The 26,565-nt window shown below is 36.6% G+C and overlaps 1 protein-coding gene across 1 annotated transcript in view; it reads left to right on the forward strand.

The window, feature by feature from the left end:
* Positions 1 to 26,565, forward strand: part of LTBP1 (latent transforming growth factor beta binding protein 1) — a 481,244-nt gene that overhangs the window by 295,056 nt on the left and 159,623 nt on the right. The window contains 2 exon segments of the mRNA XM_043987916.1: positions 592 to 663; positions 21,549 to 21,671. Of these exon segments, the coding sequence (XP_043843851.1) occupies positions 592 to 663; positions 21,549 to 21,671 (195 nt within the window).

The following is a 26,565-nucleotide window of genomic DNA, read 5'->3' on the forward strand; positions in this document are numbered from 1 at the left end:
GTGGGACTTCCTTCCTCCCAGGCCTTCCAACTGAGAAAGAGATGCTTTGCATCTTAGTTTCTTGGAGAGTTTCCTGCTTCATTGAGGGCTTAAGCACTTTACCTAGGCTACCCTGCCAGCATGTGATAGGCTCAGCCCTGGAGCCCAGGTGTGCAGAGCTGGCTGCTGCACCACTGTGGCTTACCTTTAATACTCAGAATAAGGAGGCATTTAAATATCTCCTATTCTTAAATGTGATCATTTGGGATCAAGAGCACTTTTTGAAAGGAGCAGGCAGCATGGAAGGGGAAGCAACGTGGATTTTGGAGTCTGGCCCTGGGCATTGGGCTCCCTGTTAGCTGGGCCCATAGGAGGCTGAGACCCAAACTTTGGTTTCTTGTGGGTGAAAGGGTGGGATATCTATATGTTTACCTGATAGAGCACTTCAATGAGGATCAGATAAGGTAAAGTATGTAAAATACTTTATAAACTTTAAAGTGCTACTATATAAATGTCTGTTTTTATTAATAAAATAAATGAAATGCCAACTAAATTTTTATAAAAACATTACAAAATGTTAACAGATATCCAATTATTTTTCCCTCTTTTTAGTTTACCACGGCTATAGTCAAGTGATGGAATGTCCTCAAGGTTACAAGAGAATTAACGCCACCTTTTGCCAAGGTAAAATTTGATGTGAATAAACATCTGATGAACTAAATAATAATTGGTGCATTGTGCCATATTAGAACCCAGAAATCGTAGGACACATCTACTACACTATTAGTGACAATGCATTTTCTGTTTTTTTTTCCTTCTTTGTTTTTGTTTTGTGGGGCAATGAGGGTCAAATGTTTGAGGCTGGATTTTAACTCAGGTCCTCATGAATCTAAGGCCAGTACTTTATCCACTTTGCCACCTAGCTGTCCTGACAATGCATTTTCAGTGATCTCCCTTTCTTCCTTTCTTTCTCTTCTCTCTCTTCTTCTATTTCTTCCCTTTTCCTTCCCCTCTACAACCCCTCCCTTTCTCTCTCTTTTCCCCTCTTCCTTCTCCCTGAATGCTCCCCCTCTTCTCCTTTTCCCCCCTTCTTCCCTTTGTTCCTTTATCCTCCCTTACCTCCTCTCTATCCCCCTCTCTTTTCATTTTCCCCTTTCTTCATTCTTATGTCCTCTCCCTGTTCTCCCTTCTTTTCCTAATCCTAACCCTAAATTATTTCCCCTTTTTTCAAACCCTAACCCTAAATTCTCTCTCCTCCCTCTCCCCTCCCTTCCCCCTCTTCTCCTCCTCTCCTCTCTGTACCCTAACCCTAATTTCCCTTTCCTTTCCTATCCCCTGTCACCTCTCCCCTTCTTTACCCCCTTATTCTCTCCTCCTCTTCCATCTTGCCATTACCATTTGACTAGGAAAACAATAAGGTCTGTGACAGTGTAAGAATTATCTTTGTTGGGATTAAGTGACTGGCCCAGGGGTCACATAGCAAGTAAGTGTCTGAGGCCAGATTTGAACTCAGGAAGAAGGTGAATCTTCTTATTCTAGGCCTAGCACTCTATCCACTGTGCCACCTAGCTGCCCTATCTGCACTGGTAGAGGAGCTAAGTGAGATCATAGCTATTTAGAAAAAATATGACTATGAGTACCTTTCTCCAAGTTATTCTGAATAAAATCTTATACACTTAGAACTAGAAGGAACTCAAAGGTCTTCTTATACTTCCCTCCCACTCTCATTTTGTAAATAAAGAAACTAAGGTTCAAAAAGGTTCATGACTTACCTTTCCAACTGCTGTCCCAGAAACTACTAACATGGTGAAGCCCTATATAAATGTCAGCAATCATCATTATGATTTTTCTTATCACCTCTGGATCAGGGGACAATGTAGATTTGCCATGACCCCCTCTTGGGGTTGTAATGCTAGGAACAACATCCCTTTTTTAAAACAAAACAAAACAAAACACATTACTCAAAACATGGTGTTAGGGGTTAGGTGGTTCTTGCCTGTCAATACATGGCTGTGCAAAAGGTAAGTAGATGTATGTTTGCATAACTGAGAAATAGGGTCATGGAAAGTTCAGGGTGACTACTGTATGACTTTTTTTTTTGTGGGGCAATGAGGGTTAAGTGACTTTCCCAGGGTCACCAGCCAGTTAAGTGTCTAGTGTCTGAGGCTGGATTAGAACTCAGGTCCTTCTGAATCCAGGGCTGGTACTTTATCCACTGGGCTTTCTAGCTGCCCCGTGGGGTGAGTACTCTATGATAGGAATAGCCAGCTGCCACAATATGGTCTCAGGCACCCTAAATATAGACTCCTGATAACTCTGTGGCTTTTGCAGGACAGACGACTTCACAGTTCCCCTTTCTGATGATGAACTCCAGGTTGCCTGAGTCAGTTTGGAGTAGTTACTCAGGGTAGAATACAAGCCTCCTGAGGCTGAAAGGGTATGACAGGTCTCTCTTTACAATGTACCAAAGCCCAGGGATAATGGTATGATGAACTCTGACAATATACTTGTTAACCAGCAGTTTTAAGAGCCACAGAGGGTCTACAGTAAGTTATATTGGAACCTTAGATTTTTATTAATTTCTCATAACTGCAAATGATATTGAGGCTTTGCATACTTGATTTGATATGTATTAGGTATAGGAAGAAAGGGGTGATCCTATTAAGTTCTTACTTTAAATGATATATATGAAAGTTTTATTTTTACATATTTATGTATGTGTATATATATATATTTATGTATGTATGTATGTATATATATATATGTCAGATCTTGCTTATCTCCACTAATAGGATTGACCAATGATAGAGAAAAGCTGAAATAATAAATAATCTTAAGATGATTTGTTTAGCTCTGAAAGCCCTGTATAACCATTCTGACCTGCCCTTCAGTCATAAAGGGAAGGGCAACTGAGGGTACTGAGGAGGTATTTAGTATAAAAGTTGAAGCAGTCTCGCGATAATGAGATTTTTGCTGAAGTAGGCAAAAAGTCTTACAGCTCATATTCATCAAAAAACTTAGGTATTTACTAATTTGGTTAAGAAATTAAAGTGAAAATTATTGGTAATAAATTGTTCAGCCCCCTTTGACTAAGTAAAATGAAGGAATGCAAATAGTTATCCAAATAACCAAAGTAAAAATGGTCTCTTTACCTGAATGACCTGAGGAGTTGCGTATACTCCATCTCACTCTATTACCAGGGCCAAGTAATCTTGAGTCAGTTTAATTTGTAGGTAGCTTGTCAAATGGTTCTATCTCCAGAAGTTTTGCTGATGGTAAGTAACACTCAATCCTGGCTAAAGTTAAACTACCAAGAATATTTGAAAAGTAGTGCTCTACTTTTTGGCATGTACTTTGGAGCAAAGACAATCACAGAAAATTCTGGTTCATGATGCCTCCAAGAAGGCACTGCTAAGTTACACTATTGAAAATACCAACTCATAAAAATAATATGATTTCATTCAACATAATCTGTGGAGATGGCCATTGAACAAAAGGTTTTAGAATTATTCACTTTGTCATATTAGTCAAGTTAAACAGAATTTATATATGTGTGAATATACATGTGTACATATGTAAGCACATATGTATACACATGTGCACAAATGCACACACATGCATATACATAGCCAGTTTTCTTGGAGAACTGCAGTCTTTTTTTTTAACTTCAGTCTCCTAAAGTGGAGTGATTGTATTAAATATCTAATTAATGTTTTGTTTTCCCTGTGGTCAAGAGTTTGATCATTTTATAAAACATATTTAACTTTAGAGTGATTAATAACTGAAATATGATTATTTCCTTTGAGCTAAGTGAACTAATATCCTGAAACACTTTTTAAAATAATATATGCACCATAACAGAGCCATCTGTGTGAGTTAATTTGAGCAACTTTAGGGTAATTGCTGTGAAGCTAGGGTATTTTTCTTCTAGCAATGCTGCAATTATCTTTTCAAAGGAATGATTTATTACACATAAACATGGAGATTTTAAACATTCTTCCAATTCTCTGATATTATTGAGCTTTTATAATTTGGGTCATTTATCTCAACAAACGCAAAATTTATTTCTTGGGTTTTAGAGTGTTCTTTATAGTTTCATTATTGTTCTGTAAGTTTTGTTGTAAAAAGAAAGTGAAATGAAATCATGTTTAATAAAAAAGAGATGACAGTAGTTATTTGGTACTGACATAGTGCTTTCTTGTCAGAATTCAATGTTTTACCATTCTTGCTAGGTCTCTGAGTTGTTCTCCTAAGTCCTTCTATGAAATTGATGTGCTTTTGAAAGGCTGAGTATAGAGTCAGATTTTTTTAACATAGTCATATTTTAAAGACAATAGAGGAATTTACTACATATTGGAACTTTCTGATGAATAATTATGTTGTTAAATAGAGTCCTTTTTAATGTAAACATTACTCCATATTTTGTGTTTTATATAAATAATATCTGAGAGTAGTATGGGGTAGTGGACAAAGGACTAAGCCTTGATATATCATCAGTTCTTGGGTTCAAGTCATCTCTGGCTTTTGCTAGCTTTGTGAACCTGACTTACCATCTCAGTGTTCCAAGAAGTTTTCTTTTTTTTCTTCTTATAAAGTAATAAACATTTTTATTTATAGTTTTGAGTTCCATTTTTCAATCTCTTCTTCCTCCCCTCTCCCTGAGTCAGTGAGCAATCAGATAGGGGTTATACATGTACGATTATGTAAAACATTACCATATTAGTAATTTTCTTTAAGAAAACTTGAATAAAAGAAAAAAAAAGAAAGAAAGAAAGTGAATAATAGCAAGCTTCAGTCTGCGTTCCATCAATATCAGTTCTTTCTTTGGAGGTGGTTAGTGTGTTTCAACAATAGTCCTTTGGGACTGTCTTGGATCATTGTATTGTTGAAAATAGTTAAGTCATTCACAGTTCTTCATCAAACAATACTGCTGTCTCTGTGCACAATGTTCTTTTGGTTCTGCTCACTTCATTATACATCAGTTTATACAAGTCTTTCTAGGTCTTTCTGAAATCATCCTACTTGTTATTCCTCATAGCACAATAATATTCCGTCACCATCATATACCACAGTTTGTTTAGCCATTCCCCAGTTGATGGGCACGCCTTTGATTTCAAATTCTTAGCCACCACCAAAAGAGCTGCTATAAATATTTTTTTATAAATAGGTCTTTTTCTCTTTTTTGGTGATGTATTTGGGATATAAACCTATCAATGCAGGAAGTTTCCTAAGAATATAAGTATTGGATGTGTTGGCTATCACTATCAATAGAGGGAAATTCTACACCAGACATTCACCACATTATTGATACAACCATAGCTTATATAGCCCTTCTCACAGGGACTATGCTTTTATAAAAAGGGAATAACATCTTGGGGTCAATTTAATTGCCATTCTGGAGAAAGTTAACTGTCATGGATGGAGAGAAACTATGTGAAGCATATAGGGCTATGAGAACTTCCTTAGTGAAAAGACTGAGTTAACTGTTAAGGATAAAGACTATGAAGAGATGTTTTGAGAGCTGAGTATAACTTATTTTGGAGGAAGAGAACTTGAGAAGAAACTTTAAAAGAAGCCCCAAGAAAGATGAATTCTTGAATTTTGGTTTCACTGTCTGGTTAGGAATTGGTTAGGAGTGATAGTTTTCTCACAGTTGATATACATTGTTGAAATACTTTAAAATATTTTTGAGTTACCTGTTTTAAATAAATTATATAACATATAACATTGATATTTTTCCAAATGTATGAAAATTGATTTTTTTAAAAGAAAAATTTGTGGGAGAAGAGGTTTTTTTTTTCTTCAGTTTTTATAACCTGCAGTGTGGACTCGGGTCATAATTAATTAAATATTAATAAATAAAAGGTATAATTTCTATATAATGATTATATATTATAAACTATAACAAGGGTTACAATTACTTATTTGTGATAAAATATCAGAACACAATCCTTTATTAGTCTAGAATCCAGGTAGAGAATTAATAAGGAAATGAGAAAATGGCAGGTAGTTAGCAATAAGGGTTGGTGTGCCCCTTAGAGCAGACAAGTATTTCTAAACTTTCTGCAGTGAAATCACCAGTCCAGAGACACCAGTTGCTGACGCTATGCTAATCTATTAAGATTTACAAAATGATTTATGTTACATTACCTTCTTTGATTTTTACCACGTTGCTGTAAAGTATTATTTTCCCCATTTTACCAATGAGGAAACTGAGGCTTAGAGAGGTTAATTTGTTTATAGGCACAAAGTGGTTATTAGAGGAAGGATGTGAACTCAGGTTTCTCCACAAACTACAGTCTAACCAAATTGACCTCACTGTACCTTATATACAACATTTTATCCCCTAGCTTTTCTACTGGCTGTTCCCTATGCTTGGAATACATTTATTTCTCTTTATAATTCCTGGTTTCCAGCTCAAGCACCACTTTCTACAGTAGGTTTTTCTCTGTATTCCTAGTTTTTAGGTTTTTTTTTCCCCCCTAACTCTACCTCTATTACTTTGTATCTACTTTGTATATGTTATGTATGAACATAATTATAAACACACATGCAACCATGCAGTTGTCTTCCCTGAGGGCAGGTTTTACTCTGCCTGTGTGTGTGTTTGTTTGTTTGTTTTTTATTTTGCATCTTGTCTTTGCATCCCTAGTACTTAGTATAGTGTTTGACACATAATATAGTTGGCACTTAATAAATGCTCATTGATTGAAAGCAGTTTGAAGAAAACACAACATACTTAAACAATTTCAGATACTTCAGCAGATATTTAATTTGTTATCTTTAAATCAGATCTTCTACACCAAATGCCAAAGTACTGTTTTTATTATTTTGTTGTGAATTTTGTTTTACACTATCATGGACTCAGAAAGGCAATGCTCCTAAGGTCCTTAGAGATAGATCATTTGTTCTGACTTCCTTTTTTACAAATGAGGAAAATGATTGCTATATTTTAAGAACAGTCACTTGAAAAGAGGTTAATTTATGATTTCATTACCAAAAAAAAGCTTTATTGCTGGATTCTTTCTGATTGCAAGAACCCCTTGTGCATTTCAAATTAATTTGATTTACACACTTTTTTTTCCCAGTAACATGAAATGAAAAACACCTGTATTGAATATTGTCTGAATAAATGGTGCATTAGCTGAGGCTCTGAGATTTTATTTCATTAAAAGAAAATAGGGGGCAGCTAGGTGGAGCAGTGGATAAATCTGGCTTCAGACGCTTGACACTTACTAGCTGTGTGACCTGGGCAAGTCACTTAACCCTCATTGCTCTGCAAAACACACACGCACACAAACAAAAAATGAAAAAAAAAATCCTTTTACTCCTTCAGTAAGGTAAAAAGTATTTATGGGGTGATGAGTTAAATACTCTCTTCTTTTGCTCTAGCCTTGGATGAGGACAGGGCTCTTCTCCTTTCAGAGGCCAGTTCCTATGCCTCTGCCCTTGCTTCCATCTCCTGTCTCTCCTGAGAGCATATTCATCCCTTTCCCTAATTTTTTAATTTCAATTTCAACTTTTGTCCCTATCTCCTGATTCCTTCCTCACTCTTTCACAGATGTGACTAGATCTCACCTATCACTGCTTTGAGAGGCAGTGTAGTGTAGCTGGAAAGAGAGCTGTCCTTGGAATTAGGATGATCTGGCTTCAAGATCTATCCTTGACACATGCAGGCTTTGAAACCCTGATCAGATCATTTAGCCTCTCTTGTGTCCTTCGGCAACTCTCTAAAATTAGAAACTCCATATTGATGGAGGAAGTTCCTCACCAGGAACTCTGGAACTCCACTGAAGAAATCACAGGTCTGATAGAAACAAAACAAAACTCTTTCACTTAATCCTAACGTTTCCTTAACCTAACATCCCAAATCTCTTCTCCTTTTCACAGCTAAACTCCCCCCCAAAAATCTATCTATTGTCAGTGTCTCCATTTTGACATCTCTCTCCCAGTTTTTGTAATCCAATATTATCACTCTACTGAAATTCTTTTCTCAAGGTTATCAATAATCGATTAATTTTCAGTCCTGATATATTTTGACTTCTCTGTAGCATTCAACATTGTTGACCATCCTTTCTTCTTTCTTTCTTTCTTTCTTTCTTTCTTTCTTTCTTTCTTTCTTTCTTTCTTTCTTTCTTTCTTTCTTTCTTTCTTTCTTTCTTTCTTTCTTTCTTTATTTAGTGGGACAGTGAGGATTAAGTGATTTGCCGTAGGTCACACAGCTAGTGTCAATTGGCTCAGTCTGGATTTGAACTCAGGTCCTCCTGAATCCAATGCTGGTGCTTTATCCACTGCACCACCTAGCTGCCCCTCTTCATTAGGTTTTAATAATTCTCTCCTCTGGTTCTCTTTAGTTTCTGCCCCCACTCCATATGGGGACTCCCAAATCTCCTTTACAAGATTATCATGCTTGTCCTATCCTTCCATACTTGAATGTACCATATTTGAACATGAACATCTCGTGCATTAAGGATTATTTTATTCTTGGTGACTGTATCCCAGTGCCTACCACAATGCTTGGCACATGGTAGGATATTAATAAATGTTTATTGAATTGAATTGTTAATTATTGAAATGTGTTTGGGCTACATATCACTGAACAGATATAATCTCTGACCTAATAGAGTTTAGAGTAAGGTGGTTCATTACAGGCAGACAAAAGTAATAAACAGTATACATAATAATTATAGAAGTTCATTTAAAGAATTGATAGGCCAGGCAGTTATCTGAGTTATTGTTAGTGTTTTTCAGAAAGATAGACCTTAGGATGTGATTTAAAGAAGGGAGTAGAGATACTGTCTCTTGGATAAACAATCTCCTGATTGTTTTGCATTTGTGATATAGTTTAGGAAAAGGCTCAAAAGTAGCAAAGTAAAGATCAAGAAGGTGCTGATAAGAGAGATAGTCAGCCTGCTTGGAATGAACAATGTGAGTTACAGTGTAATGAGATATGATAACTGTGGTTCTTCATTCCCTTCAATGTAGAATTTTTGAAGGCAAGAGCCCTTTAATTAATTACCTGCAGCTGGTTCAGTATACCTGGATTCATGATTTACATGGGGAAGAATTTGATTGGATTCCTTTTGCCCTTTTAATGTGTAAAATATATTAAGACAGGAGAGCTATGTGAAGATTTAAAGGTAAGTGAATTTGTGCCTTAAAAATTCACTATTATAAAATTATTTTCAACAACATACTCTGGGTGCAAGGTGGTGCAGTGGATAAAGCACCGGCCCTGGATTTAGGAGGACCTGAATTTAAATCCAACCTCAGACACTTGACACCTACTAGCTGTGTGACCCTAAGCAAGTCACTTAACCGTCATTGCTCCACAAAAAAAAACAAAACAAAACCCCCAAAACAAACCAAAACAAAAAAACCCACACACTCAATTTAGGCATATCAGTCTTGATGATTTGTGATGAAAGTAATCACTGAAATTTTGTTGTTGGCTTAAATCATTTTAGTTTATGTCTATGAGCCTGGTATATGTATTGTCTAAAGAAGAGTATAAATAAGTTGGAAAGACTCATTCAGTTAAATTCAGCAATTGAATTATTAAGCTTCTGCAAATGATTCCAAGAGGGAGAGGTGATCAGGGAGTATATTTGATGCTTGGGACTTATGTAGCTTCAGAGGGACAGATGAACTGTAATATTAAATGTAGAGAACTGCTAGCGTTTCAATTAGACTGAATTTAAAATGGGTAAAAAAATAAACCCAAATGATTTGAAGGATCATGATGCCCTCATATGGAATTTTGGAGGAAAGGGCAGGGTTTTTTTGTTTTGTTTTGTTTTGTTTTGCTTTGCTTTGCTTTGCTTTGCTTTGTTTTGTTTTGTTTTGTTTTGCTTTGTTTTGTGTTTTGTGGGGCAATGAGGGTTAAATGACTTGCCTAGGGTCACACAGCCAGTAAGTGTCAAGTGTCTGAGGCCAGATTTAAACTCAGGTCTTCCTGAATCCAGGGCCAGTGCTTTATCTACTGTGCCACCTTGCTGCCTCAGGGGCAGTTTTATGGGGAAAGTTAATTAGTTATGTTTGGAAATATTAAATTTGAAATGGTATGTAGGTGGAGGTATCTAGCAAGGAGTTGACTCATCACCAGGTTAGCCACAAGTTGATGAAATTTTTGACTTCAGCATCTCTGACAGCTTAGTGAGGAAAGACCAATAATGACAAATCATAGAAGATTGAATTATTGCTCTACTTATTTATATGTCTTCCCCTGTCTTTGAACCTTTGTATGGGATGTCCTTCGTGCCTGGGAAACTTACCCTCTTGATTCTCCCCATTCTAGAATCCTTAATTTTCTTCATGACTCAGTTCAGGCAGCACTTTATGTGTGAAAACTTTCTTGATCTACTTAGTTGTTAATGTCCTCTTTCCCCAAACTATTTTGTATTCATTTTATATGTATTCTTCGTATATTTACATATGTACATCTCTCAGATCTATATATGCAGCTATATATCCAGCTAAAGTCTCTTGAACTCCAGCCCTGAATTACCAACTGCCTATATTAAGACATTTGCAATTTAATATTCCATAGTCCTTTCAAACTCTACTTGTCCAAAGTGGAACATATCTTTTCTCCAAACTTACTGCTTTTCAGAACTTACCTATTACTTTTGAGGATACTACCATTTTTCCTGTCACTCAGGTTCATAACTTGAATGCCCTCCTAGGTACCTTACTCTGACCCCACATATCCAGTCAATTTTTCTGGCTTATGTGTTTTTCCTTCCCTCCCATATTTGTGCTGTTTGACCCCTAATGCACTCCCTGATCACCTCCATCTCTTAGAATTCCTGGCTTCCTTCCAGCTTCAGAAGGGCTTTATTGTTCCCCTAGCTGTAAAAGCCTTCCCTTTGTTTACCTTGTATCTACTCTCTGTGAATTTTCATATATGGATATGCTGTTTTTCTTTTTAGAATGTAAGCTCCTTGAGGGCAAGGACTTTCCCCTCCCCTTGTCTTTGTATATTCACTTGGCACATAGTAATCACTAAATGTTTACTAATTAATTGATTAAGAAGTATCTGGGGGCAGCTAGGTGGCGCAGTGGATAAAGCACCGGCCCTGGAGTCAGGAGTACCTGAGTTCAAATCCGACCTCAGACACTTAACACTTACTAGCTGTGTGACCCTGGCAAGTCACTTAACCCCAATTGCCTTACCTGAAAAAAAAAAAAAAAAAAAAAAAGAAGTATCTGGAAGGGTCTGGTATAGGAGGTAACACTTGATCTAAATCTTGAAGGAATTAGGATTCCAAGAGGAAAAGATAAGGAAGTCATGAATTCCAGATATGTTAGCTTTGTTTGGAAATATAAAATTATCTAGTACTTTTGTAGCATATTGATTTTTTATAAATAATTTTTTGCTTAAAGTATCTCAGTGTTTTGTCGTAAGAACAGATTTTTCTTATTTATTTTATATTAGAGGATTGTGTGATGTTTTCTTTGTAGAAGTTCCCAACTATGCAGACTCAGCATACATAAATGGTTTGTTTGGTAAGGAAAAATAAGAATCTTACATGGTTATATTGAGCTCCCTTCCACCTGATTGTACTATTACAGGGCCAGATTGAGAAAAATAAATGTTCTTGTAAATCAGCTTTCTTCCATTACCTGAGTCTATGACCCTTTCTCCAAAGTTAATTTTTTTAACAACTTAAAATTATTTGGGTATGGGCAGAATGTCCACAGGTAGCAAAACTTTACATTGCTCTTTAGGTTTGTGTACGTGACTTTTTGGTGGACTGTTTTTTCATAGTTATCTGCCTTGATTTCTGTATTTTGGGGAAATATCTCATGATTAGAACTCTTCCACTTAATAGTCAATTCTCATCATATAGGCATTAATTCTAGTGGCAGATATTAAGAAATATTTGTTGTATTATAATAATAGCTTTCCTATTAGATACTGCATGGTTTGGGAACAATAGTAGAAAAAGATCACTCTTAATTATAGCTGGAGTTGAATTGATTTGACAGGTCAGAACTTAGAAGTACTTATTACAATTAATTTGTTATTAAACCTGCTGTAATTTATCAGAAGGCTAACTACCTTTAAAAGTTTAGTTCCATATCCAGCCTCAGACACTTAAAAAATTTACTAGCTGTGTGACCCTAGGCAAATCAATTAACCCCAATTTCCTCACTAAAAACCAAAAAAAAAATTAGTTCCAGAAGATGTATCATGATTAAAATGATAGCCTTGAATTGCCTGTTTTATGATTTTAATTTATGGGTTCTATTTGCTAAGTTAAAAGGAAGTTGAGGGGCAGCTAGGTGGCACAGTGGATAGAGCACCAGCCCTCGAGTCAGGAGGACCTGAGTTCAAATCCGGCCTCAGACACTTAACACTTACTAGCTGTGTGACCCTGGGCAAGTCACTTAACCCCAATTGCCTCACCCCCCCAAAAAAGGAAGTTGATAAAAATGTGTCACATTGATTGGATGCTCTCCCAGAACTAATGTCATAGTTCCTAGATTGAATTGGCAAAGCATTTTTTTAAATTAATAATTTTATTTTTTCCTGTTACATGTAAAGATAGTTCTCAACTTTTGTTTATACAGGCTTTCCAATTTCAGATTTTTCTCCCTCCTTCCCCTCCCTCCCCCCTCCCCTAGACAGCAGGTAATCTGATATAGGTTTTATATATATATATATATATATATATATATATACACACACACACACACACACACACACATAATAACATTAATCCTATTTCTGCATTAGTCATGTTATAAGAGAAAAATCAGAGCAATGATGAAAAGCCTCAAAATAGAAAAAACAACAGCACCAAAAACAAAAGAAATAGTATGTTTCAGGCAAAGCATTTTTGAAGAGGATTTATATTGTTCCTGTGATCTAGGCCTGAATGACATATTCCAGGGTTTGCAAAACCAAGTAGGGACCCTTTGTGGCTTTTTGGGGGGGTGTGGGGGTTGATTCATTGTATTCTCATATTGCCAAGAACAAAAACACCTCATATCCCTTTTATAAGTGAAGAAATGTCTTTATTTTAGTCTCTTTTCTTCAGGAAAGGCTGTGGTAGGGTGAATCATTAGCACATTGTATTTACTGAGAATTCTGATGACTTTTTAGTTCTAGGCTTACAAAAAATCATTAAGATGATGTGTGTAGCATCAAGATTCATGAAGAAAGCCCAAGTTTCGTTCGTATTACTGTAGTATTTTCAAGGAGAAATTAATGTGGTGTCTGTGCACTAAAGTCATGAATCCAAGGTTAATAGAGTAAGGGTATCATTAGCAGCAAATTCCATGTGTGATGCACAGGTATCATGAAGTAAAAACAAGCTATTCATTGGGTTATAAAGTTATTCTTTTTTATGTTCCAGTGAAGACAAAGTGGTCAAAAGTAAAAGAGTTGTTCTAATAGGAGGTTGCCACCATTTTATTGGGTCCAGTGACCTAACCCTTGCCTATATAGCATGATGACTTTGTAATGCTTTACCTGGGTTAAAGATGCTTTGGTTAAGGTCTGTGGCATAGGTTCTCCAGCAGGCTAAATTCAATGGTGGGTGGCAGGAAATGAAACTATGAGAAATTCTGGCACTGAAGCCACTTAAGCTGTGGGGGCTTCAGGCACTGAAGCTGCTCCAGCAGTGGGGGGCCTGAAGAGCCATGGAGGGAGTGGAATGGTCCACTTATGGTAAGTGAGAATTATCTGTAAAAGCAAAGAAGATGGTTTTGACTGTCAAGAAGCTTATATTCAAATATTGTGCTGTAAGAAATGATGAGCATGCAGATTTCAGAAAAACCTGGAAAGACTTAAGAGGAGTGATGCTGAGTGAAGTGAGCAGAACCAAAACATTGTACACAGTAACAGCAACACCATGTGATGATCAACTGTGATAGACTTGGCTCTTCTCAGCAGTGCAGTGATCCAAGACACTTCCAAAGAACTCATGATGGAAAATGTTCTCCACCTCCAGAAAAAAGAACTGTGGATCCTCAATGCAGATTGAACCATACAGTTTCTACTTTTTGAATGTTTTTTTTCTTTTTTGAGGTTTTTCCCTTGTTTTCTGATTCTTCTTTCACAATGTGTTTTTGCAGAAATATGTTTAATGTGATTGTACATATATAACCAACATCAGATTGCTTTCTGTCTTGAGGGCGGGGGAGGAAATGGAGTGAGGAAGAAAAATTTGGAACTAAAAATCTTATGAAAACTATCTTTACATATAACTGGAAAATAATAAAATACTTTTATGATAAAACAGAAGCTTATATTCTAGTGGGGAAAGGTAACACATTAAAGAGTATTTGAAGGGGTTGGAGAATGCTTTGAGGAGATGGCAGGAGAGGGAGGAGGAAGCCTGTGTAAAGATAAGGTAAGATAAGGTAAGGTAAAGATAAGATAAGGTAAAAGTGCACTTACAGTAGTGGGAAGTGGGGGATGACCAGGGAAAGAATCTAAAGTTCCACTGGAGATAGCATAGTATGGAGACTGCAGAGAAGTAGACATACAGATTACTCCCTGAAGTAGAATCAGATGCATATAAATTTATATACAAATAAGTAATAAAAATCTGTTTTATATTAAAGTGTTTCTACTATTTTATACACATTAATTTTACTTGCACTTCAGTAGGATATATAAAGCCATTGATGTGCTTTCTATCTCCACCAGTACATATTACAACTTATCCATGCTATTTCATACTGTATGATTCCTGTCTATGTCTTTCCATTAATCTTCCATAAAGGATCTGCAGGTGTTTCTCTGGTTGTCTTAATATTTATTAAATATGTACTTTGGATGTCTGTGTTATTTCTTACTCTTGTTCTTTGTACACTCTTATGAATTCTCAGTGGCTTTTATGTCACTTCGCAGGAACAAATGATCATTGATCATAAGTTACAGTCTGCTCACATCTATTAAACCTCTTCCCATTGCCCTCTGGGTCAAATGCAGTTGTGACTCTTTTGATGTCATGGATTTTGGTGATTTCTAGTCACATAGCATCACTAGGAGAATGTTAAAAAATAAGGATCTAGCTTTGGAGTTCATACATAAGCTTAGACATTTACTGAATTACAGTGAGCAAAACAGTAAACTTCTTTGGGCATCATTTTTCTCATTAAAATGAAAATGTTGGACTAGATAGCCTCTAAAGAAACTTGATCCAGTGATCTTTGCAGTATAGGGAAACCCCAATGAAGAAACTCCTCTCTTAACCAAAGTAGGTCAGCAATTGATCTGTAATTCAGTCTTGGGGTTTTCTGGGCCACTGGGTGGTTAAGTGACTTTTCTAGGGTCAAGTGGTCATTTATGTTAGAGCTGGGATTAGAACCTAGATATGAGTTCAGTCTTACTTATTCTGAGCCAGTTTTCCATCCACTGTCATGCTGTCTCTATGGAATATTAGTCTGTACAGTAATCATTAAGTTTTTACTAATTTTACAAGTGAATAAATTTGGGCTCAGGTCATTTGATAGTGGTCACATATGGATACTAGTAGGAAGTCTGGACTATTGTCCTGAGTTCTAGTGTAATGTTCTTTTTTTTTTTTTTTTTTTTAGTGAGGCAATTGGGGTTAAGTGACTTGCCCAGGGTCACACAGCTAGTAAGTGTTAAGTGCCTGAGGTCGGATTTGAACTCAGGTTCTCCTGACTCCAGGGCCGGTGCTCTATCCACTGTGCCATCTAGCTGCCCCTAGTGTAATGTTCTTAACACCACAATCCTTCTAGCCTTTTTTATGTCATGGACTTATTTGCCTTCTGGTGAAGTCTTTGGACCCATTCTCAGAATAATTTCGTCTACATAATAGCTAGCATTCATATAGCACTAAAAGGTTTGAAAAATGCTTTACAAATATTATCTCATTTTATCCTCATAACAACTCTGAAAAGAAGGTTCTCTTATCATATCCATTTTACAGATGAGGAAACTGAGGGAGGTGAAGGTTAAATGACTTTCACAGAATCACACAGTTAGTAAACATCCAAAGATGGCTTTGAACACAGTGCTTCCTGACTCAGGTTCTAATGTTTTGTCCACTATTCCACCTAGTTGCCTTTAACTTCAGTCACAATTGAAGGAAATACTCAATTTCAGCTAGAGGTTACTACAAATAAAGATGTATTTTTTCTCCCAACCAAGTTGATGTTATCCCTGAAATCTATCTACAAATTCCACTTTTAGAATTTCTGCTCTAACTTGAAGCTGACTAGGTAGAAATGCTTATTTTATAGCACTTCCCAAATCTGTGTTCACCTGCCTCTGAAGAGTGATCACTACTCCAATGTCAAAGACACTTTTAAAGTCTATATTTCTAAACTACAGCTCACAAGCCCTCACTGATGAAAGCCTTGATAATGGGTCAGTAGACATATTTAGATCAAAACAAAGACCTTTATTAAAGGGACATGGTGAGAATGATAGCTACAAAATATTTTCTCCATCAATCTGATGTATACACATTGGGTCGATTGAAAAAGAGGGTACAAATGAAGATAATCTTCATAATAAGGTACATATATAAGGAACACATCTGACCAAGGCAATTTGTGCCTCTGATACAGCCAGGACAATGTCCGTTTTCTTCTGATGGTGTCCTCACAGTGTTGCCCTCTGGGCAAAGTGCACTTGCTTGGATAAGTTGCTGATCTGGGTCCCTGATTCTAATCTTCTTAGCTCAACTCCTCAGTACCAGGGCTAATTCTGCCTTAAATCCATAGTCGGTTCTCTTTTCTGTTGAGAGAGAGTCTCAGTTTTGAGCTACTTCCACTGGCTTGGCTCTTTTTCTGCTCATCTGGGTACAATGTCATCTTTTGAGTCAATAGCTCCATGGCTGATAGATTGAGGAGTATTTCCTTCTCAGTAGCTGAGATCTTCCTTCATAGGTATGTCTTTTCTAGTTCTCCTCTGCTGTGGTTGTTCGAGACCTCATCTTTTTTTAAGCTCCCAAGGAATCATTTCTCCCCACTCTCTCAACTGCAAACCTCATCTGAAAAAAATTAAAATTAAGCCAGTTTGGGGCAGCTAGGTGGCGCAGTGGATGGAGCACCGGCCCTGGATTCAGGAGTACCTGGGTTCAGGTCGGGCCTCAGACACTTAACACTTGCTGGCTGTGTGACCCTGGGCAATTCACTTGGCCCCAGTTGCCTCACTAAAAAAAAAAAAAAAAAAAAAAAAAAAAAAATTAAGCCAGTTGGCCAAGAGCTCACCTTATTCCTTTCTCATCTCACACTCAGACATTTTCCTCTATATCCTCCTTCACTCTGCAATCAGATGGAAGGGTTGCCCTTCTCCAACTCAAGCTCTGTACATGCATGCACCCTTTTGTCTTCATCAAAGTGCCTTCACTATAGTCTCATCTCTCTCAAATTTTTAATCTCCCCCTATCTACTGGCTCCTTCTTTGCTGTTTACAGACAAGCCCATTTCTTAAGGAAATAATTGATCCTTCTAATTATTGTCCTCTATCTCTCCTCCCGCACTTTTGTCTACTAAACTCTTTTAGAAAAATTGTCTACAATTGATGCCTGTACTTTCTTTTCTTTTATTATTTTTCAAACCCTCTGCAATATGGCTTCTGACTTCATCATTCATCTGAAACCACCCTCTCCAGAGTTACCAATGCTCTCATAATTGCCAAGCCTATACATAGCATTTTCTTAGTCCTGATCCTTGATCTCTCTCTTAGAGGTAGGGAGGTGGCAACAATAGAGTGCTAGGCCTAGAGTTAGGAAGATCTGAATTTGACCTCAGACACTTAACTTTTTGACCCTAGGCAAATTACTTAACCTCTGTCTGCTTCCATTTCCTCAACTGTAAAATGGAGATAATAATAGAACTAAACTCTTAGGATTGTTATGAGGATCAGATGAGATCATATTTGTAAAGTGCTTAGCATAGCATCTGACACAAAATTAGTCCTTCCTTCTCTCCCTCCCCTCCCCTCTTGGTGACCTCATCAGCACCTGCAATCTTAGTTCTATACATCTAATTCAGATGATTTTTAGCTCTTCTCTCTCTCTTAAGCTACAGTCATGAATGACCAGTTATCCTTTGAAGTTATTAAACTGGATGTCTTATGGCATCTCAGTATGTCCAGAACAGAACTCATTATCTCCCTCCCTCCCCCAAACAAAACAAAACAAAACAATAAGAACAAACAACACTTGGCTCTTCCAAGCTTCCTTATTACTGTTAAGTTTTTCGACTTTGTATCCCCACCTCTCCCCATAGCGTTTTGTATATAATAGACACAATAAATGCTTGTTGGGTGGAATTAGATCCAGTATCTACATTTTTAAAGTTTAGTTTTATTTATACTTTTATTTTTATATCAGTCATTTCTAGAAGTAATTTGATCATTCCCCCTCTCCCCATATGTACTTATTTTCCCTTTTAACAAAGAAAAATTAACAGTTAAGTAAAACCAAATGACACACAAACTGCATCTTATAGTTTTCATATCATTCCTTGTCCATGGTCCTACACATTTGAAATTCATTATCTCTTATCTACTGAGGGTCAAGATCAATTATCCCAATTTCAGTGTGTTTTTTTAAAATCACTTTTTTTTCATTTACAATATTATAGTAATTGTGTATATCACCAAGTATGAACAGTTTTGTTTTTTGTTTTAAAGAAAAATTCACTTCCCCCACCCCTTCATATTTGCTTAGTAGGAGACCAAAGGGGTTAGAATTTGATAGATGTTTGTATATGTGGATCTTTGGTAAGCCAGGAACTGCCTGTACTTTATTTTGAAGTTGGTTATAGTAATGAATACTGTGGAGAGCTTGGCAGGTCTGTTATAAAGACATTACAGGAGTATTGCAAAGTTAGTGGTTTTATAGAAGCATTGCTAAAGTTGAGGAATTCTTCACCATTTCTTGGGCATAGGACCAGCTCTGGGTAAAAATTCAGATATGTGGTTTATCTTTGGCATCTTCCCACCTCCTTTTCTCACAAGTTCTCTGTGTCCTTTCCTACTGTGATGCTCCTTCGAAGTCCACCCTAACTTTTAATGCCCCATGTTCCTGAATTGTTTATATCTTTCTCTGTACTTATATACCTTATTAAAGCTCATTCCTAAGAGTACCTCTTAACTTGTCATTAGAGAGAAACAATATGATTGAACTATTTATACAAGGTGGGGGGTACACAACAAAAATGAGCAATAGTATAACAAGCTGATGGCTAGGTAATCATTTATGAGCATAGCTCAAGAGGTAGGGAAGGTGAGATCCATAGTCTATTCTAAACATGAGACACAAAAGAAGAGTGGGATCTCTGCCCAGTTTTTTGGCTATGTCCTTAATTTCCTTCTATGTTATTGGCTGATTGCCCAATCTTTAGGTTTTAGTTGGGGCACAGGTCTTCAGTGGCATCAGATAAGCCCCATGTTGGCTTGGAAAGTATTCTAGCATGTTTGCACTAGTCCTTTTAAGGAGAATGAATGGTAGGAAATCTTTCTAGGTATGTATTGTGTCCAACTGCACATTACAGGTAATGGCATGTATTCAGAATCCTATGACCATATAATAGAATACATAAAATAGCAGCTAAATTATTGTAATTCATTTCACCATTGCAAACTGGATATGATTTTACTTCTACAAATGTATTACCACCCTCACATTTCAGACCCCAGCAGCATTCAGATGAGACATCTTTTTACCATCTTTGGGCTTTACAAATAATTTACAATTTTTTTGTGTGTGTTTTACCAATAATTGGCAGTTGTATAAAGTTTTATTTCCCTTTATATTTTAAGAGGATGCTGGTTATGACAAATTTAGTTAAAAAGAAATTAAGTTTAAACTCTAGCAAAAGTTTGGAAGGAATTACAGCCAAAGTTAAGAATTTATTGAGCTATAACAGGATATGAAACAGAAGAACAAATTATCCCTTTTGTTACAAAAATCATTGTAATCTTGGTTTCTTATGAACACTAATTACTATGATTTCCATATGATTCACCAAAACTGCCATTGTATGAATTGCTACTCCCAAATAAATTTCACTAGGCTTGGCCTATTTTTTTCAGAAGTCCTATATTTCTAACCTTTCATTATATGTAAAGGTGATCTCTTTGTCAGTGGTGCCACTATTATATTCCAAAACTCAAAACTTTAAAGTTAGTTCCCAGTTCTCTTCCCCCTGACAATATCCAGCAAATCCCCACATCCTGTCAGTTCTTTGGTTTTTTATCATTTCTCTTATCCATCCCTTCTTTGTCATCCCTTCATTCACACTGTTATTGCCAGCATAATATAATAGATTCTTAGCTATCCCCCATTTCCTCCATCCTCTCCTTTCCTAACCAATCCTGTATCTATTTATCATCATACTAATGTTCATAAAACACTGCTTTAGTCAATCTAATTTGCTGCTCAAATGATATCAGTACCTTCTTTCTGTTTGTAGAATGAAGTCCAGACTTACCCTGGCATTCAAAGGTCTCCATGGTGTGGCATCCAAATTATGTGCTTACTTGTCTTCTGCCTTTGCTTACATAATTCTCCCTCTAAGAATGTTCTGTTTGCCCCAATTTTGTGAATCCAAAGTCTACTGTTCCTTCCAGAGCCTCTAGAAATATTTAGCCTGGAGAACAGAATACTGGGGAAGGGGAAGGGACATAATAACCATATTCAGGTATTGGATGGGCTGTCATGTGGGAGATAGATCAGACTTACTCTCTTTGGTCCAAGAGGATAGAATCAGGGACAATGGGTGGAAGTTGCAAATAAAAATAAACAGATTTAACTTTGATGTAAGAAAAAACTTCTTATCAGTTAGGGTTATCTAAAAGGAGGATGGACCTCTTAGGGAGATGGTAGGTTACCCTTGTTGGAGGTCTTTAAGCAGAGGTGAGATGACCACTTAGGTATATTATGGTAGGGATTTCTTTTGTTTATGGTTTGGACTACGTAGCCACTGAAGTCCCATCCAATTCTGGGATTCTGGGATTCTGATCCTATCTCCTTGCCTGAAACAATATCTGTTATGCCTCTGGATTTTTATATTATTGATTGTCTGCTTATTTAGCAGCTGATTAGATTGGCTTTATCCCAGTGAAGGTAAGGAGGAGATAAACTTACCTTTGGTGTCAGAGGATCCAATACCTCCTTGACTTTCTATTCTCTTTATGAACCCAATAAAGGCATTTGACATCCCCATGTCATAGTTTCATCATCTGGGAAGTGAGGTGATTGTACTTGATGTCCTTCTAGCTATAAATTTATGATCTTCTGAAATATCTTCTATCATTTCATTTAAACTGACATTTAAATCTTCAAGGTCTCATATTTCTGTCTTGTCTTTCCAACTGGATTACAAATGTCTTGAGGGTCAGGGAACCTTGTCTTAATCTTCTTAGCACCTGCAAAGCCTAGGGGATGGCAGGTGCTCAAAAAATGTGTTGATTGGATTTGAAGTCTTTGTATGCTGTGAATCAAGAGTCACTGGGATACTGTTACTTATAACCAGATGGTTGTTTCTTATAGCAAATAGTACAATAAGAGAAATTTAAAACCAGTTTCTGCAAAGAACTTAACTTATCTGTTGGTATCTTCTTATAGACATTAATGAATGCCAGATGCAAGGAGCATGCCCTAATGGTGAGTGTTTGAATACACTGGGCAGCTACAGGTGCACCTGCAAACTGGGATTTGTGCCGGATCCTACACTGTCAACTTGTATTCGTAAGTAATCAAAATGACAAATCATTTTCATTCCTAATTTCGATCAAATATTACTTTTGGAAAGTCCAAGTAAAGGCATCTACCATATAAAGAATATCTGAGTAGGCTGCTGTGGATGTGAAATACATAAAACCTCATTAATTTAGACAGCTGGGAAAGGCAAGTCTGAACTGTTGAAAAACCTGACTTAGGGGATATTTTAGATCTTCCCTTTTTTCCCCTTTTTTTTTTGGTGAGGCAATTGGGGTTAAGTGACTTGTCCAGCGTCACACAGCTAGTAAGTGTTAAGTGTCTGAGGCTGGATTTGAACTCAGGTCCTTTTGACTCCAGGGCCAGTGCTCTATCCACTGTGCCACCAAGCTGCACCTTAGGGGATATTTTGGAAGGGATCTGAATTTGGATGGGAAAAAGAAAATGAACCTCTCAATGTACTAGATGGCACTGAGGTCCCTGGCGTCACTATAATTCTGTGATTCTGCCAATCCTTTAGCTGCCTCCCATCCTATAGACTATGTTTTCTTAACCTGGCTTCCATGATCTTGATTTTTAAAAAAACATTTTGGTAACTATTTCAATATAGTTGCTTTCCTTTGTCATCCTATGAACTTCATCTTATTCATTCAAAAAGCATTCTTCTAAGAAGCAGTCCATGGGTTTCATTAGACTACCCAAGGAGTCCATGACCCCCCAATGTTAAGAATCTTTGCTCTAGTCCTATCCCTTCCTGTTACACATTAGGAAAATGAGGCTTAATGAGAGAACCTGCTAAGACCAAAAGGTCCTTTGTTGTGATTATAATCCAAGCCTCTTGACCAAATTCTTTTTGATAATCATTGATACAATAAACATTCATTAAACAACAAGAGAAAACAAACAAGCCCACAAAAAACAAAGCAAAACTTAGGTTTTTAGCCATAAGCATTCCTCCTTATTTCCTCCTCTTAGTACCCTTACCTAGTACCTTTCCAGGCTTTGTTCAAATACATTCTCTTTCAAAAGTCTTCTCATTCCTTCATTTTTTGGAGATTCTCAACACTGTGTATTTATTTTGTAATTTATGTGGATTTAAAGATGAATGTATTGAATCTACCCAGTAGACTGTAAGTGCCTGTATTTGTGTCATCAGTGCCTTAGCTTACTGATTAATCTTTTTTTTTGGTGAAAATGGGAAATGTGAGAATTGGCTAAAATTTTGTGTTATAAAAATTTTTATGTACCTATAGGTTTTGTGTTTTGTTTCTTGAAATTGGAAACATTTTTTTTTCAAGAACAAGCCAATATTAACATTTTTTGGTAAAAGCTGAACTACATCTTCCCTGAACCTTAGTCTGTTTAAACTGAGCTTTTGGGGGGGAAAAACACACCCAGATTCTTTAGGAAAATAGCATCATTTCCTTTTTAAGGTGTACAGGCTCAACTTATTCATGATGAGATTATGGAAATGTCAGATGTGGTAAAAACCTATTGGAAATTACCACTTCCCTATGAGGCTTATTTAGTTGTCTATTCTCTTATCACTAATTACTGCTATTTTCATTTAAAATGGTATAAATAGAGAATGAAAAAATTTGTAAGAAAAGATTTTCTTCCATTGGAGATCAGGATAGAGACTCCTTTGGTGTAGGGTATTCCCAGGAGGACATTGCATGTACCAATGGAGGCTGATAACTTCTCTTCAGCTTTGAGTGTCAGCAAATTTCCTAGAGTTCTGAAGGGTCAAGGACTTTGCTCAGGGTCACATAGGAAGTATGTGTCAGAGGAGTAACCTCAAGCCATTTCGCTCATTTAAATAAAAATACATGTAAATAGAACAACATTTCTTCTAAATTTATAAGTAGTAAGGTATATTATTTCTGGTTAAATAACCGCACGTGTTTAAGTGCTAGGAATTTTAAGCCCAGGCTATTTAAGATGATCCAGTGTATGATAATGGTGGTGGTGATGATGATGATGACAACAATGACAAAGGCATTATCAATTTACTTGATAGACTCTTTGCCTTCTCCCTACATTTGTGTTTTGCATGAAGTGCCATGGAAACATGAAGCAGGAGGTTATAATTTAGAGTAATCTAGTTTAATAATTATCTCTTAAGGAAATGGGTGCGTAACAGTTGAACAAAATGGGGAAGGATAGATATGAGAGGAAAAGGATATAAAGAAGTACAAAATATAGCTCCAAGTCTTTGTGTGAGGCTGGAGGGACTGGGGAGTATGATGTTGCTATTGGCAATAATAAGCGAGTTAGAAAGGAGTACATTGAGGATTGGGGGTAGGGTGGGTGGTACTTTGCAAAATCAGCAACAGATTGAAGTATCATTGTGCCAATGTTTGTTTCTTAAGATGTATACGGCTGGTCTGGAACTACACCATGAAAGAAATACAGGAACATTACTATTCCTGGAATATATAATATTAGATTAAGACATTCAGATTATAAAAGATGTGGTTTCTTATAATACAGAAATTTCTCCTGTTGATGATATCTGAAGAACAAGAGAGACCTAGTCCTATTCAGTTAATCAATTAGCAAGAATTTGCTATATGCTAGGGATACAAAGAAAGCAAAATACATAGTCCCTGATTTCAAGGAGTTCACATTCTGATGGAGGGAGAGCACATCATATAAATAAATAGGTACATCATATACAGAGAGGTGGGTTAAAATGTGCTTGGAGGAACTGGGAAGACTTCCTACAGATGGTGGCATTTTAGCTGAATCTTGAAAAAATCCATCCTATTTCATGAGGGATGGCAAAGCTTTTAGAGTTGGCTAAAAAAAATATCTTAATAAAATATTCCCCCTTCCCCACAAACAATAACTCCTTTTATATTAAATTTAAGCATACTTTTTATTTCTGGTACAAATGATTATCTTTAAAATCTGCAAACTTAGAGTTGGAATGTCATTTAGTCAAACATTAATTAGGTACTTACTGTGTGCAGATACTGTTTTAACAATAAGTATATTGTGCTGAGAGGATAGACATAGACCACATCCAAAGTGAGTAAGTGTCAGGATTTCTTCTGATCCCTGAAATTTCAAGTTTTAAAGCATCCTCAGCCCTCTGAGTTTGGAGCTAAAAGATAGGGAAAGGAACATAGGAGAGAAAGAACACTTAAGTTTAACTATGAGATTAGACAAGGCCCTGAACATTAGAATGAGAAATGGATGATCTTTGCAAAACTGGGTGGATATATTTCTGCTTGTTTCCACTTTGATGTCCAAAGTGAAATACATAGTCTTCCCTCTAAATTATACCCCTCTTTTCCACTTTTCTGTTTGTTCCCATGGTGCTATTATTCTTCTACTTTTCCAGGACTAAAAATTCTGAGTCATCTTTGACTTTTTCCACTCCTTCTATCCCTTAGACAATTCTGTTGGTTTTTCCAGTGTTTATCAGTCCCTTCCTTTTCCATTTCTATTACTTACCACTACTCTATTTCAGGCATTTTGCTATTCATATCTAGACTACTAAACGTCTTCCTTCAGTCTTTCTCTTTTCTAATCTTTCCTGAACACTGCTGTGCAATAATGGCTAGAGATTGGAACTATTTCTGTTATTTCATAGGTATAGGGAACTCCCGAGAGAGGAAACTCTTATCAATGCAAATGGATACTTCTGCAATTTACAATCTTAGAGAGTTGCCTAGAGTCTAGCTTCTTAAACTGTGGGCTATGACACTATATAGGGTTATGTAACTGAATGTGGGGATGGCAAAATATTTGGCAACAGTAAAAGGTTATATGTATCTATGTTATATGCCAATATACACAGGGTTGCATAAAAATTTTTCACAAAAAGGGGTCACAAGTGGGAAAAGTTTAAGAAGCCCTGGTCTAGAACACTGAAGGATGAAGTGACTTGTCCAAGATGGCAGCTAAAATGTGTCAGAGTCAGGACGTGAACTTAGGTCTTTTTTCCTTCCAGATGTACTGTGATCCTAATTTTGCTGAAAATATTTCTTTAATTTTCATTTCTGTGCTCAAAAACATCTCTGTTCTTAAGAGACAACTGTCCAGAATGCTAAACCTAGAATTCAGCACTTTTGTAGTCAGTAAGTAAGCTGTTATTAAGCACTTTCTATGTGCCAGTCATTGTGTTAAATGCTTGGATGAAAAAAAGAGGCAGAGTATGTAATCTAGCCTATTTTAATAACTTCACTCCTCTGTATCTTGTTAATTCTTTCCCCAGATTCAGTTTATCATCCCCTTAAGATACTCTAAATTATTTTTTGCCTAGGAGCTCTTTTTTATACTAATTTGGAATTTCCCCTGTTTGGAATGCCTCCTTCCTTATTTCTGTCTGTCCCTATCTCACTTAGCCTTCAAGGCTCTTGCCTAGTATCACCTCCTCTTTGCCACCTCAGAGATATCTTTCTCCTCAGAACTTCTGTAGTTCTTCCTGCCTGTCTGCCACCACCTTGTTCTTTATGTTTCCTCTCAGTGAGCAAAGTTAGATTTTGAAAACTGAATTGAATGATTTAGGATAAGATGATGGCAATGTAGCAAACTGGAAACATACCTTTACAACAGAAAATTTATACTTTAGTTTATTTCTGATATGCAATCTGACAGGTATGAGAGTTACTCTGTTTTGGTTGTCTAATGGATAATAGGTGTTTGGAAGTCTCCATTGATTAACCCAGGCCTGGACTTAGAAAAATGGTGTCATAGGAGAAATTTACTTTCTTTACTCTAACCTCTCTCTTCTGCATCCCTGTTTCCTTTGTATGGCTCCCCTTTCAATAAGAGTACCTAGTGCCTTCAAGGTCTAATTCTGACTGCTAAAAATTCCACTGTATCAAATGGTTTTCTGTAGTTGCAGATTGAGTTATATACACTATGTAGAAAATTTTCTAGTTATTCCTATTTCATAAATATAGAGTATGAT

Source organism: Dromiciops gliroides, chromosome 2 (genome assembly GCF_019393635.1).
Source record: "Dromiciops gliroides isolate mDroGli1 chromosome 2, mDroGli1.pri, whole genome shotgun sequence".
Classification (NCBI taxonomy): domain Eukaryota; kingdom Metazoa; phylum Chordata; class Mammalia; order Microbiotheria; family Microbiotheriidae; genus Dromiciops; species Dromiciops gliroides.